The 15,533-nt window shown below is 52.9% G+C and overlaps 1 protein-coding gene across 1 annotated transcript in view; it reads right to left on the reverse strand.

Moving 5' to 3' along the window:
• The window catches only part of SAMD4A (sterile alpha motif domain containing 4A), a 113,977-nt gene that overhangs the window by 34,307 nt on the left and 64,137 nt on the right, over positions 1-15,533 (reverse strand). The window contains exons 2-3 of the mRNA XM_035890723.1: positions 10,667-11,185; positions 4,707-4,715 (exon numbers count right to left, since the gene is read on the reverse strand). Coding sequence (XP_035746616.1) covers positions 4,707-4,715; positions 10,667-11,185 — 528 coding nt within the window. The remainder of the gene's footprint in view (positions 1-4,706; positions 4,716-10,666; positions 11,186-15,533) is intronic.

Consider the following 15,533-nt stretch of genomic DNA (forward strand, 5'->3'; position numbering starts at 1 on the left):
GGTACCGAGGATGGAGCCAGACTCTTCGCAGTGGTGCCCAGCGCCAGGACAAGGGGCCATGGGCACAAACTGAAGCAGAAGAGGTTTCAGTTGAATATGAGGAAAAACTTCTTGACTTTGAGGGTGCTCGAGCCCTGGCCCAGGCTGCCCAGGGGGGCTGTGGATTCTCCTTCTCTGGAGATATTCAACCCACGCCTGGACTCAGTCCTGTGTCCCCTGCTCTGGGTGACCCTGCTTGGGCAGGGGGGTGGCACTGGCTGATCTCCCGAGGTCCCTTCTAACCCCTGCCATTCTGGGATTCTGTGAATCCCCAGCTGTCAGCAGCTGGAGGCATTACTCATCAGGCACTTTACAGACCTCAGTTAATAGTGGAGGTGCTGAGGAGCATCCCTGGCTCCCAGCCAGTGCTCCCAGCCACAGGCCAATGGTGGCTCTGGTGGTGATGCAAACTGCAGACGGTTCCTGCGCCACTTCCAGGTCAGAAGCATGACTCATTGGCGACAGGAATCCCAAGGACTGTAGGATAACACACAAAACCATTGCTGCTGCTTCTTTCCGCCCTTCTCCAAGACACCTGGGTTGCTGTAAGGAAAGCGGAGGCAGCAGAATCGGAGTTGCAGGCATCAAGCTCCCCCACCCCGACGTGCAGGTCGAGGATGGTGTCCTACCCCCCAGTGCCAATGGACAAGCAATGTGCTAACGGCCGTGCAATACCAGTGCACACAGTCCCTGCCCTGAGCGCTTACGGTCGGTGATTGCACCGGGATGTTGCAAGCTGAGAGGGTGGGAGCGTCCCTGGGTGCTGCTGGAATAGAGGTTCCCAAATTAGGTGGCCTCATTCCAGCCAGGAAGCTGCGGAGCCATCGCTCTGTGTGTAGGGTACATGAATGTGGGAGCAATGCCCTGTTGGGGAGATGTGTGGTACCTGCAAGGTACACCAGGTTTGGAGGAAGCCCCTTCACCGCTTCCCTAACATCGGGGCTGTTTGCTAGGGCTGCCGCTGGCCAGATTACGCAAATTATTTAAGTGCCTAGAGGCATCATTTGGTGTCACGAGGGCTGTTTTTTGAGCACCCGCGTGGGTCTGTACCTACCAGCAGCTAAAACCAACTGGTGACACCCATGTGTGCTTATGTGCCACCCATGGTATCACCTGGAGCAAGTCACCGCTGAGCCCAGCCTCGAGGTGCCCTCCCTTCTTTCACGTTGGGAGTAGGACCCCACCACCTTTCAATGACACCTCTGCCTCTGAGCACCATGGCTGACGAGGGGTCGAGCAGAGGCAGGACCACAAGATCCATCCCACTGCCCACGTGAAAACCCACTCACTGCAGCACGCTTGTGGGAAACGCGTTCACTTCCCCGCCTACTCTCTCTGCTTGGCAAGCAGGTATCCATCACTCGCTCGACACCCTGCCTACAGCAGGACTGGCGCACAGCCCAAAAGCACTGCCTGCTGTAGGATGCACATATGCCCCCCGTCGTCACTTGCTCCCGCGCAAGAGCAGAGCGGGCACGGCGGGGGGGACCTCATCTCCATCTCTGTGTTGTCTAATGCCTGGGGTGACATCAGCTCTGCTTTGCTAACTGGGTCCCCCCAGAGCCAACTGCATCCCCCCAAAGCCATCCTCATCCCCTCAGAGCCAACTGCATCCCCTCAAAGCCATCTGCATCCCCTCAGAGCCAACTGCATCCCCTCAAAGCCATTCGCATCCCCCCCAGAGCCAGCTGCATCCCCCCAAAGCCATCCGCATCTCCCCAGAGCCAACTGCATCCCCCCAAGCCATCTGCATTCCCCCAAAGCCAACTGCATCCCCCCCAAGCCATCCACTGCAGGCAAGATACTTAAGTTTTCTGCTCCGAAGGCTGCATGGCTGTGCATCCCCTACGAGCAATGCTAACTGTGAACATCAAGTCCCATGAAGGGGAACAAGAGAGCCACCCTCCCAGAGGCTCGCCTAGGGACAATGTCCAAAGCCAAGCATTCAGCAAGGGTTGATGGGTTACTCTGTGTCACCGTGTAACCCCCTCTCCCCCCCTTTTTTTTGCTTCTGGTGCAGAGCGGGGTCTTTGGGAAGACAACAGTTAGGCTGGTTGACTTTTGATGACAGCCATGACCCCCATGGAGATGCACTGCAGGTGGGACCTCAGCACCATGTTGTCCTCTGTCAGCCATCCCCCTTCTAGGCCAAAGACATCGAGAGAAGAGAGACCCTCTGGGAGCAAAGAGGCAAAGGGAACGTGCCAAAACGGGCTCAAAGGAGGAACAGAAAGTGCAGAAAGCGCTGGGGCAGCTAAATTGAAGTCTCAAGGGTAGGACAGGTTCTGACTGTTGCTCAAGTACAAGAGTCCATCAAGACACTTCAGTACACTGGGTGAGGAAACACTGAACACAGCAACACGGATGTGAAAGGTGACAGACCAGAAGGTAGGGCCAGACCAATTTCCTGCCCAAAGTCTCCTCAAGCATCTTCACCTTGAGCCCTTGGGAGCAAGTGCACAGCAGAGATCATAGAATCATTCAGGTTGGAAAAAACCTTTAACATCAAGTCCAACCATTACCCTAACCCTGCCACTCCACCACTAAACCATGTCCCTATGCAGAATGCCTACCCGACTTTTAAATTCCTCCAGGGATGGGAACTCCACCACTTCTCTGGGCCGCCTGTTCCAATGCTTGACAACCCTTTTGGTGAAGAAACTTTTCCTAATATCCAATCTAAACCTCCCTTGGTGCAACTTGAGGCCATTTCCTCTCATCCCAACACTTATTACTTGGTCCGTACAATAGGCCTGCCCTGATCTCTTCCATTTAGACAAACCCATTTTCCCAGCCCATATCTTGCTGCTGCACGCCTGGATCCCACAGACCTGGGGGAAGCAGTCTCCCTCTTTGCACCCAACCAGCCAGCGACCACCTCGGGGACTGCTCTGGTCCCAGGGCAGGATGGCTCCTGCTTGAAGACCAGGTCTGGGCAGCGTGGGAGCTGGGCTGATGGTGGGATGAGCACACAGAGCTGGCCCATCAACTAAAACCATCCTGGCCAGCAGACCAGCTCCCAGAGAATGGGCACAGCTTGCTCTGTTTTGATTTTGGACACCTCCCTGCCAACCAGAGGGTGAGGAACACGGCAAATGGAGCGGCCTCAACAGCAGGAAGGGACGTTGGCTATAAGACACAGCTCTGTGGTGACCACTCAAGAGCAGTAGCAGATTTCCCCCACCATTGCTGACACCCGAAAAGCCATCACTCTTGTCCTCCACCACTGCTACCATCTCCAATGTTTGATGGCTTCCAGGATGAGGGCAGGTGACCGTTCACCTCCTTGCTTGCTGAGTGATGGTCTGCAGAGCTGTGGACCCTATCTCCCAGGGGCCAAGTGCTTTGAATTTATAGGGGGGGTGGGCAGAAAATCTGTATCTGCTGTTCAGAGCTGGAGTAGAAAATTACGGTTGGATTTCATGATCTTAAAGGTCTTTTCCAACCTAAATGATTCTATGATACTATGTTGTCTTTGCTCTCAGTCCCATTTGCTGTTGTATTTGTGCATATTCTGCATGGATTTGAAAAACAACTCTGCTCACATGTTACCTTTTTGTACGACGACTCTGTTTTTAAGCTACAGAATAAGCAGGATGTCGTAGTGATGGGACCCTGGCAAAGCGGGCGACTCCTAGAAATGTTCTCTGATGGCTACATGCAACACTAGAGGCCATGAGCAAGACAACAAATGCCCCACCACCACCGCTGAAAAGCTCAAGTGTAATAAAGGCCAACAAGCTTTTCTCAGTCCATCGGTAAAAGAGAAAAAAGGCAAACATTAGAGGTGTCCCCACCTGGCAGGATGAGTTCCAGGGAGCACCAGCCAACTGAGGAACAAGCTTCTGAAGGCAATTCCCGAGTACAAAGCTAATCACCCCCCGGCAAGAACAGTACATTTGTTTGCTTCACTGTTGGAACCTTATTAAGACTTCTGCACTCTTCATTTCTGAGCAAGCAAAACCAGCACGTGTTGCTAACTTTGCACAGGAGGAAACATGTCACCCTGCGTAAGTCAAACATACGCTGAGGACACACAGTCCCCTTCAGGTGTCGTTGCAAATCTACTCAGAGGAGAGCATTGCACTTGCAAGCTGCCCTTCAGAAGGACGGGATGGCATCCAGAGAGACCTTGACAGGCTGGAGAGGTGGGCCTGTGCAAATCTCATGAGGTTCAACAAGGCCAAGTGCAAGGTCCTGCCCCTGGGTCAGGGCAACCTCCGGTATCTGTACAGGCTGGGAGATGAAGGGATGGAGAGCAGCCCTGCCCAGAGGGACTTGGGGGCAGTGATGGATGAAAAGCTGGACATGAGCCGGCCATGGGCGCTGGCAGCCCAGAAGCCAACCCCACTCTGGTTGAGGGAGGTGATTCTGCCCCTCTACTCTGCTCTGGTTGAGACCCCACCTGCAGTGCTGTGTCCAGTTCTGGAGCCTTCAGCACAAGAAGGACATGGAACTGTTGGAGCGGGGCCAGAGGAGGGTTACAAAAATGATCTGAGGGCTGGAGCCCCTCTCCCATGAGGCCAGGCTGGGAGAGTTGGGGTTGTTCAGCCTGGAGAAGAGAGCGGCTGTTCAGGGCTTAAAGGGGGCCCATAGGAAAGGGGGGGACAATCTTTTTAGTAGGGCCAGCTGGGACAGGACAAGGGGGAATGGTTTTAAACTGAAGCAGGGTAGGTCTAGACTGGATCTAAGGCAGAAATTCTTTCCAGTGAGGGTGGTGAAACAGTGGAACGGGTTGCCCAGAGAGGTGGTGGAGGCCCCATCCCTGGGAACATTCCAGGCCAGGATGGACGGGGCTGTGGGCAACCTGATGTGGTTAGCGGTGTCCCTGCTCCTACAGGGGGGTTGGGCTAGATGACCTCTAAAGGTCCCTTCCCATCCAAACCAGTCTGTGATTCTGTGATTCCATTCAATCCAACACAAATCAGGGTGGTCTTGTGGATTAAAACATGCAGTTATCCTGCTACCAAGCTCAGTTTGGATACTGGGTACGACGACAGGGTTGTCCCCAGTGGTAGGCAGTGAGCTGTTGCACAACAGTATAAGGGAGGAAGAATCAGGAAACCCACACTCTGTTCATGACAAGTGCTTTCTTGGTGTTGTTTCTTCCACCTCAATTCCCCAATGACCTGAGGAAGAGCTCCACCACCTTGTTCATCTGCTCTCTCACTAGGGGGTCCACAACTGGGGCAAATGTAGGCAAAAGCCAGCAAGCCACGTCACGCACACACGCGCTGACATACAGGTCAGTATCTGCAGATCTGCCTGTAGGGCGGTAGTTGGGATTGAGTCTCTTTTGAGAAAGAGCAACATGACAGAAAGCCCTTCCCAGGACGGCTGGGTCTCCACAAGCCACCACTGGGCTTGCTCCAGAGCCAGCAGCCCCTGGTGGGATTTTCACATAAGAGCCCATGGGATGGTCCTTCCTTCTGCAGGGTGCTCTGCTGCCACCAGTATCTCTACATTTCTTGTGGTACGGGAAGTTTGATCACCAGCGTCTCTTGACGGTGCCACCAGAGCATGACTCTGAAGCTAGAGAGCCAGCAGGTTCAGGGGAAGAGCCAGAAGTCTGGACTGGTGTGCATGGAAGGAATTATGATGATTTATTCCTTCTCTTCAGCTCTAGGAGAAGATAAGACATTTTTCTTTTTCAGGACAGGGAGGTTTTATAGGTATTTCTCCTGCATTGCACTGCTTGCTCCTCTTCTCTCTCTCCTCGTAGGCAAACATCAGTTCTCTGGCAGAGACTCCCATGGGGAGGGTGAAGCAGGTCGGAGTACCCGGCATTTTTCCCATTCCTTCAGAAGCGGAAGGCTGGCTGCTGACTGGGAAACAGCTTTGCTGGTCCAAGGACCACTCTGTTCACTCATCAGGGAACCCAGGCAGCACAGCGGCACTGAAATACCAAGGAGTTTGCAACATCTCCCCTGTATGAACATGGCCCCAGTGCCTGGGCTTTCTCCTCTGCAGGATAATCCATAACAAGGTCTCTGACTGTATCTATCCATCACTGACCTGTGTGGCACACCATCACCTCATCCCCTGGTGCCACCCACACTATGCCTCCAGGCATTGGTGCCACGCCAATCGACCCAAGGCGCAGACACCAGGGACACATTGGGTGCTCACCCAAGGACAGGACCATGGGACACCACCAGCCATGCACTCAGATACCACCATTACCAGTCCAGGTACCTCCTCCTCTTTTTGGAAGGACAGACAGGAGATAGACTCCTAGACACACAAGGTTCCAGTAAGACCAAGCGCTGCCTACATTCTCCAGGGCCATCCCCCACTGGGGAACCTGACATGCCATTGCTTTATGGCAGCACTACAGCCCATACAGAGGCTGGGCAGAGCTCCTGTCCCTCAGGCAGGGTGACAACTAGAGACACTTGCCCTGGCTGCAGTACTTCCTGAGCTTGGCACCGGGCTGCCCCTTCTTCTGGGCAGGTACAGGCATAAGGAGGTCCTGGCTCCTCTGCCAGCTAGAGCCCGCAACATCTGGCTCTTAATTCAAATGTCTGGGGCATGTTCCTGTTGCTCCTGCAGTAAAACCAAGACCTTCTGCCCTGTGCAGAGACTTGCCCCTGGGAACCTGCCCTCCACAGGAAGTTTAAGTGCCCTGGCACTACATCAGAGGTGAGAGCAGAGGAAGATCTCACCACACGGTGACAAAAGAAGTAATCCTGTTATCCCCAGGTTATATGCTGGGAGCAAAGGACCAAGACACTCATCCAGTAGATGCAGGTCAGAGCCAGGAACCGAATCCTTACCCCTTTAGCTGTGGTTCAACAGGCTCGCTATTGCCAACCGGAGTTGCGATCACTCCTGCCAAACCTCGCGCTTTTCTTTCTCTTTTCTTGCTCGCAGACTTTACAGTCCAATTCAGAGCGGTGTACCCGCACCCCACCTCCTCAGCGCTAGACAAGCATATTTAACAGCAGACCCTCCTCCTCCTCTCCACATATTCCCTTCTGAGCAGGTGGAAAACACAGGGTCAAGCTACGCTGTCCTTCCATTTGACAACCCAAACCAGCCTGCCCTCAGGTCATGCTCAGGTGGAACCAATTACACAGGGGAAAGGAAGGAACCGGAGCCCCCAACGCAAGAACCTCTTGGTCTGCAGCTTTGAAATGCAAGCTGCTTTTTTCTGACCTTTCAGAGTTTCCAGGCCCCATCTCCACTGCAAAGGCGTTGTGCAACCCGGGCGTTTTGCAACCATCGCCTGACTCGGCAGCAGAGCCGGGGCTCTGGGCTTCACCCTGTGCCACCGCGCCCGGAGCAGCTCTGGCCTCCTGCCCACCTGCGCTCCCAAGCCCACACCAAGGCTACCTTTTATTCCCAACACACTAAAGCTTGGTTTAAAGTTGTAGCTCAAGCTCTGCAGGATGGGCTGAGAAAGCAGAGAGAGCCCATAACAGTGATGCAGTGGATGGGCATGAACTTAGAATCATAGAATCATAGAATGTTTTGGGTTGGAAGGGACCTTTAGAGGTCCATTCCATTGCTTTGGGTTAGTCCATACCCTCAGATCACTCCAGACCCAAACCCATCACTTAGGACGCTGGTCCCACTCCTAGATCACCATTACTATGGTAAATCCAGAGCGATGCCTTCCGAGCGCTTCAGCCCTGCAAAGGTTGGAGAACTCCAGCAATATCTCCTCAAACCTTGGCTAACACCAGCCAGCACCATTAAGAGAGATGAACCAAGCCTGAACCATGTCTCAAAGCCTGGGTCTAGGTCGAGTCAAAGACAAGGACAGCGCAAAGCAAATTGTCACATGAGCTTCACCTACCCATATTTAAACCCAATGCCGTAATAGCGTTACACCTAATTATGCCACATAACCAGACGAAAGTACCTCGGGCAAGATCACCACGTTACTCCTCCGGGAAAGACTTTGCCCCATTTCGTCGTCAGGAACTGGCAGTGCCTTTGCGGAGATGGGTCGGGGAAGGCTGGGCCCTGCAAGGTGTTGCTGGATAAAGCCCCTGCCCAGCTAAACGCCTCCAAGTAAGAGGGAGAATTTAAAAATAATAACAGTAAAACCTAAACAAACAGTAACAGTTTGAGGGCTTTGCTTTGGGATAGAAGATTAATGGACGTATTGATTGACTCAAGGGGCTGGGAGGAAGGCTGACAGCCAGGTTTATTTTTTAGCACCTGTCTGTGGACTTACTGTGCTTGTGTCAGAGCAAATATTGCGTTAAGGAAGCTCATGAACTAACACATGAAGCATGGTCGAGTCGTCTCCAGCTCAGCCCACAGGTTGTCGGAACGTGCTGGCCACCAAAATATGTTATCAGGAGCTACACCAGCTTAACATTTAGGAGTAGTCTGGGCTGAAGATGTGTTCAGACGCCCCTGCAAAGCTAGTCAGCCTTAGAAATACGTGTTGGCCCTGCTGTGACGCTTGGGAAAAAGGTTCCCTGAATATGGACTCTATAAATCTTGCAGCTCAGAGCAAGACGGTGCGAGCGAGCCACCCCGGTGCCACGAAGAGCAGCTACTGCGGGATGCCGGGAAGGACCGGACCGCGCAAGGGCTGCTGCACCGGGACTTACGGCAGGGGATGCTGCGGCAAAGCGAGCGGCAGAGATGGAGGAGGGATGCAGCCTTCCAGCAAAAGGCCAGGGTGAAGCACAGGGCTGTACAGTCCCTGCTGACGGACCCACAAATGTTCCTGTGCATACACACCTAATTCTGGAGAATTTTGGAAAAACCTCAGCAGTGCGGCAGCTTGGGCACTGCTGAGGAATTGGGATGTTGCTGGGGTTTTGACACCTTTTGCTAGTACTTGGGGACCCTGTGGGGCAAGAGGTGCGTTGTTACTCCTGCTACAAGATAAGTCCGCACGCAAAAAGGCTCAAAGAACCACAAAGGGCTTTTTGAAAAGCATCCTTCAAGACCTAAGGCATCTTGCGGAGCTCCAGCCGCTGTCAATGATTAACCTGCTGCACCCATCAGACCCCCCTGCTTCCAGCTCTCGATGCAAGGAACCAGATCCCTTCTGAAGCCACCTCTTCCCACTGCCTCCCCAGCATGCAAAGCCTCCGAACTGCCAGGCAGGCAAAAACCACAAGGAAAACCCCCCCAAAAAATAATCCCTGGAGAGGTTTAACAGACTAATTCCAAATACATTCACGATTCTTCTCACCCTGCCTCCTTGTTAAGCCTTTCCCATGCAGCTTGGTCACCCTGGAACTGCTCTCCTCCGCAGCGCAGGGACCCGGCTCTCAGAGAAGCCGAACCCCACACAGCCCCACAGCAGCAGGAGCCAGGGCTTCAAAGATGGGGGACGGGATGGGCATGATGTTCAGAGAAGCTGAGACCCTTCTGTTAAATCCTCAAGTGGCAGAGCAGGCAGCACTGCCTGCAAGGATGGACACTGGAGAGGCAGGGGCCAGGGTGCTAGAGCTGCGTTTCTTATCGTCATTGATTTGAAACACCACCTAAAAAAAGTGCCGATTACAGGAGTGGGAAAAACCCAGAAGCCTTAAGTGACCATTTTAAAGCTTTCAGCTATTTAATTGTGGGTTTCCACACGCTGATAGAGAAGCCAGCGCCCTCGCCACAAGAAGCCTCTCCGCCCCAAAGCGCTCCCTGCATCCCTTGTACCTAGGGAGATGTCAAGCATCTTGGAGAGAGACCTCCTGAATGCCCCGAAGCGAAGGAGGACATTCAGCCTCGACGGTGACAGTCACCCGAGGGGACAACAAGGCAGGGGGGACAGCCCTCCACAGAGGGAGTGGGTCGGCAGAGGAGCTCTTGAACCCCGCTGAGAAGATGCTTTGCTCCTCCTCTCCCACGGACGGCTTGCAGGCATCAATGACTGCTTTAAAAAATATAGAGCTGCACTACATCTTCACGCAAACCCAGTGATAAATCTCCAGCCACGGTGCTCTGCAGCACCTCTGAGCGTCCAAGCATTAGGCTGGGCTCTGCACCATCCACCGCTCCCATCAAAGCCTGGCAGGGCCTCCACAGGGGAAGAGCTACCCAACCGTCCTGCAAAACACTGAGGACTGTGCGTCTAAAACCCCTGATCACCACCAGCTTCACACCTCTACGCGCTGCAGGTCCAAGGGAACGTTTTCAGATATGCCCTGAAGATCATGGATCCCAGCCTTGCTTGCAAAAATGATGCCTGCGCTTCGGGGCCCCAATCCCATTTTCTCCCAGTAAATCCTCAGGACACTTCTGGACTTGCCTCAAGTCCCCCCCCAGCTCACTTCTGGACACGAAGCATCAGCTCCCTGCTTGCTTTAGGAACTCTTGAAACGTGAACTGGAAATCTACATGGAGCTACATGAAATAAAAGGGGCTCCCTTCAATAACGCACGTTTTCTGCTCTTACAGCTTGGCTGTTTTTCCCTCCTCTCCAGCTGCCAGGTCTTTAAAATCCCCCAGGACTAGGAAAAAAACCCCAAACCTAAGGCAGGCAGGAAATAAAAAAGCAGGTAGGGGAAAGAAAAAACCAAAAAGGTGTTTTCTATGGCCCAGATGAACCTAGCCCCTCTGCTAACCATGGCAAAGCAGTATTTTCTAGCGGGATGGGGGGGACCGTGCTGTGAAGAGCAGCCATGGGTGGCCGTCCCCAGAGCCTCCCGTGGGTACTTACTGGTGCTTGTGCTAGTGCCGATGGTGTTGATGGTTGTGGGGACGGAGGAGGAGGAGTAGAGGGGCAGATGGCCGTTCTCGCACGCCAGGTTTTTGTCCTGCCAGCTGGAAGCGCTGACGCTTATGCCCGAGTCTCGAGAGTTTTGCCATCCGTTGAGTTTGTCGTCGGAGTTTTGTCTTTGGTGATAGTAGTGCGTCTGCCCGTAGTCCACCGAATCCGACCGACCTCTGCTCTGGCTGCCAAAGCCACCCGACGTGCGGTCCTCCAGGTGGTTGAGCCACATGGCCAGGGCGCTCCTGTCCTCTAAGGAGGTGGCAGGGTGTATCAAGGCGTAGGACAGCAGCTGCCTGCTCTCCTCGATGTGTTGGTTGTGTTCGATCGAGTGGGCCAGGATTTTAGGCAAGAGTTTCATGTATTCGACTTTTGCCTCGATGTTTCCGGGCTTCAGTAAAGGCAGGTGGGTTAGCAATAGGGAAATCACTTTATCCTTGGATTCCTGTTGCCATTGGTTAATGATTCCTGTTGAAAGAATAGAAAAGGAAGAGAACAAAAAAAAAAAGAAGAGAATTGAGAAATCGGCAAACAGAGCTAACAAAGACATAAACAGACCCTGGCGGGGTAAATACAACATGCCAAAGGGATGGCTGCACGCGTGACGCCACTGCGTGAGCATCTCCCATCTCCAAAACCCATGATCATGGCAAGGTGTGCCAACTGGGATGCGGAGAGTTACCAGACACTCCTGAAAATCACTCAGAAAGCTGAATTACACCCACCTCGGTGGCCACATAGCTCCACTGCTGTTGTCCTAATGTTAATCAAAGTCACGATTTGGCCCAAATTTTCCATATCGTGGCAGATTACACAAAATACTACACAAAACCTCTACGTGGATAAACTTAACCTTTTCAAAGCACTGGTTGGAAAATGGAAAAGGTCAAGATGCGGATGAGCTAACATAGGCAAGAGCCATGGAGGCAAAGGGAAGGAGCATCCCAGCAGGAGGGCAATAACCAAAGCAGGGTGTTGGTCCACCCGCCAGCCTGGCCCGATAATTGCCCCAAAGATATTGAGGGAAGGGCTCAGCTGAAGCAGCCCCAGAGCCCTTGTTCCTCTGATAGCTCACGGCAGATAGGAGAGGTTTTAGAAGACCAGAAGAAAAGCAAACATAGGGTTTAGCTTTAAAACTATGCAAAAGGAAAAGTCAGGGAATTACAAACTAGTCACTTAGCTCAAACTCCTGGAAAACTGATGGGACAAATAATTAAACGACCTATTTGTAAGCACTTAGAAGATAACAAGATGATAAGTGACTGCCAACACCGATTTGTCAAGAGCAATTTAATTTCCTTCTGCGACAGAGTAACTGGCCTGTGAATAGCTGGAGAAACAGTCAGCACCGTATATCTTGATATTCATTAGGTGCTGCTGCACATGGCTTCCTCAGCAGCACACCAGAGAACCACGCTTGGGCAAAACTACTCTAATGTGGGCACACAGTTCATCAGGAAACCATACAGAGAGAGTCGTTACTGGTGATTCACCATCAGACTGGGAGGATGTGCTGCGCAAGGAGACGCATCCTGGCCGTGACACTACCCAGTATGTCATCGGTGGTACGGGTGACGCGATGAATGTATTCAACGTGCAGCTATCATGCTAGGAGAAATGAAACCACTCCAGAAAACTGGATTAGAAGTCAAACAATGTTGAGACATGGAGAAAAGTTGGAAGAAAACAGCTGCATTAAGTAGGGGCAAACATCTGCATGGAGGTTGGGAACAAATCGCTGTGCTGTACCAGGTGGGGTCAAGAAGCATCAAAGGCTGAACATCAGTCAAAATGCCACGTTGCACATAAAAACCACACCAGCCAGCCTGTCATCTGTCTGAGGGGTGAAGACCAGCGTGGACAAGCTGCTCTCCGTGTCCCCTGGGGACTGTAGTAATAGGCTTGAATTGCAGCAAAGGTGAATGAGGTCGGGCATGAAGAAACTACCTCTTACAGGTCGGGCGAGTGATGCTCAGGGATAGATTGCCTACAGACGTTGTGAAATCTCCATCACCGGAGGTTTTTCTGAACATCTTATACAAACACCGGCCAAGGTTAACTGAGGATCTACCTAGACCACCCTACCGACGCTTCCCAGCCCCAGGTCAGTCTCTCCTCCAGCGTTTACCAAATGCCTCTCTGAAGCTGTCAACCTTTCAGTCCCTGTGCCTAAGGGTGCCACAACTGAACCGTCTGGTGAAAAAGTACTTCCTCCTGTTTGCTTTAAACCCACTGCCCAAAACTTCACCAAGCGAGATGCCCCAAGTTCTCATGTTATTAAAAAAACCCCAAAACTACATTTTCCCTCCATCTCTACTGTGTCCTATCCATATGGTAGAGGAAGCTGCTCTAAATCATTGATTATCCCTATATACTTCATGTGTTTTTGAGGTAGGGTAACCAACCTCACACCAGTGAAATGAAGATCTGGACATCCATCTGTAGGATCACCCACCAGGTTTGCTCTTGGGAAATGCCATGCTGCCGTCCAGCAACTAACCCAACCCTTCCACCACTCCACCACCCCGTGACCCAGACGACGGCTATTACAGTAGGGCCTTTTCCCAGTTAGGGTCAAACCCTAAGGGTGCCACAACTGAACCGTCTGGTGAAAAAGTACTTCCTCCTGTTTGCTTTAAACCCACTGCCCAAAACTTCACCAAGCGAGATGCCCCAAGTTCTCATGTTATTAAAAAAACCCCAAAACTACATTTTCCCTCCATCTCTACTGTGTCCTATCCATATGGTAGAGGAAGCTGCTCTAAATCATTGATTATCCCTATATACTTCATGTGTTTTTGAGGTAGGGTAACCAACCTCACACCAGTGAAATGAAGATCTGGACATCCATCTGTAGGATCACCCACCAGGTTTGCTCTTGGGAAATGCCATGCTGCCGTCCAGCAACTAACCCAACCCTTCCACCACTCCACCACCCCGTGACCCAGACGACGGCTATTACAGTAGGGCCTTTTCCCAGTTAGGACCAAACCCTGCACGTCAGTTCCCTGACACAACTGTGGTGGTGAGCAGCACTCACCCCTCCAGCTTCGCCTTCCCAGTTTGAAGGCATGCAACTGTTTTAATAGGAAGCCACTAGATGGCTTGCTGGAAACACCGACGACTCTCACTGGAACTTTCTGCAGTGATATTTACTTCTCTGCAGACCCACCCCTCCTCCAGAGCTGTTTCCCGACCCGGCTGACGGCGTTTCCCAAGCCAGCCGATGACATGCCCAAGCCATCTCGTGCCGCTGTGCCGAGAGGTGCAAGGGACACGGCGTGGCACAGCTTTGGTGGAGAAGGAACCGCTTCATTTGCAGCAGAAGCGGGTTTTGGTACTCTGAGTGCGCTCCTGTGCCTGTGGAGATGCTGTGAGGTTGTTCTGGTGCTAGAAAATGGGATTTGGAAAAGCAACGCTCAACCTAAGTGAAGTTGTAAAAAATACATGAGCATCGGGGGACTCGAGGTCCACCAGAGCATCTCCATATTTTCCGTATGCAGATGTAACTGCTGCAGGCAAAGCTTCCTGCCGTGCTTAATCTGATTTCTCTGTCCCATTTATATCCCCCATATCCTAGCCAGCTGCCCGGTGAGTTAAAAACCCATCTTATTTTCTCCCCTCTTCCTGCAGAGGGATGCCACCCATTCCCTTATCACCGCCACGGTTTACCATTGCTGTTGGGGCGATCTGGCAGCGCTTTCAGGCTGGCACAGCCAAACCCCAGCCCGGCACCGTCTGCGGGGAGAGGCCGCGGGATTTTGCAGCAGCTCAGGTAAGCTGAGAAATCAAAAGATCGTTTAAAAAAGGCATGGAATGCACTGCTAATAGGAGCTGGTGCCACTTGTACGGAGGAACTAGGTAGCAAAATACATGCAGAAGAAACAGAACCCGGTGCAAACTGGGCGCAGAGGAGGAGGAGGAGGATGATGATGAGGCAGGCAGATGGCTGTGGCCGGACTCCTCTCCCTCGCACGGGGCCTGGCTGAGTGTGAAGGTCACCACCAGAGAAACACAGGATGGTGTCAGAGCCGCTTCTTGAGAAACTTGCCTCAGACCTCCAAGAGATTTGGGGATTTGAAATCACAACGCCAAGATGATGGAGCATTGATCCGAAAGCCCGCGGCTGGGGAGGGACCGGGTGCCCTTCCCTGCCCCAGCCCAGGCAGGAGCCGCTCTCCTCAGCCAGCAGCAGGATGTGCACAATTAAACAAAAATGGAAAATAATTAGATCTGAAAGAGGTTTGGCTCTCTCCGAGATGGGGCGGAAGGTCAGGCTTAATCCTATCTGCCAGAAAGCAGAGGGATCTGGAGAGGGCAGTGTGGGAAGAGGAAAGCTGGAGCTGCCTCTGGGCAGGGGGAGAGAGGCTGGCAACCCCCCCGAAGCCCCTCTCCACCCTCTCCCCGAACACAGGAGCCCCCGCTTCTGCTCCCCACCTGCTGCCACGCACTCCCGGACCTCTGGGAGCCCTCACCCTCTATGGCCAGAACAAGCCTCGCTGGGTCAGCCACGGTTAGGAGGTGTCCTGGTTTTGGGCTTCCGCGTCCCAGGGTCCCGGCAAGCTACCTGCGGTGGTGTAGGGGGTCGCAGGCACTAATCACATGGCAGCCTCATTAGTTCACCTGGCTGCTGCTCCAAGGGTGCCTGACGCTTTCCGTCGCAAGCCTTTTGCTGCTCTAAGGGACAGCAAGACTTTGGTCACAACAACCCCACACAGCGCTACAGGCGTGGGGCAGAGGGGCTGGAAAGCTGCCCGGCGGAAAAGGACCTGGGGGTGTTGGTTGACAGGCAGCTGAATATGAGCCAGCAGGGTGC

The sequence above is a fragment of the Egretta garzetta genome, unplaced genomic scaffold, assembly GCF_000687185.1.
Source record: "Egretta garzetta isolate BGI_Z169 unplaced genomic scaffold, ASM68718v1 scaffold3, whole genome shotgun sequence".
NCBI lineage: Eukaryota > Metazoa > Chordata > Aves > Pelecaniformes > Ardeidae > Egretta > Egretta garzetta.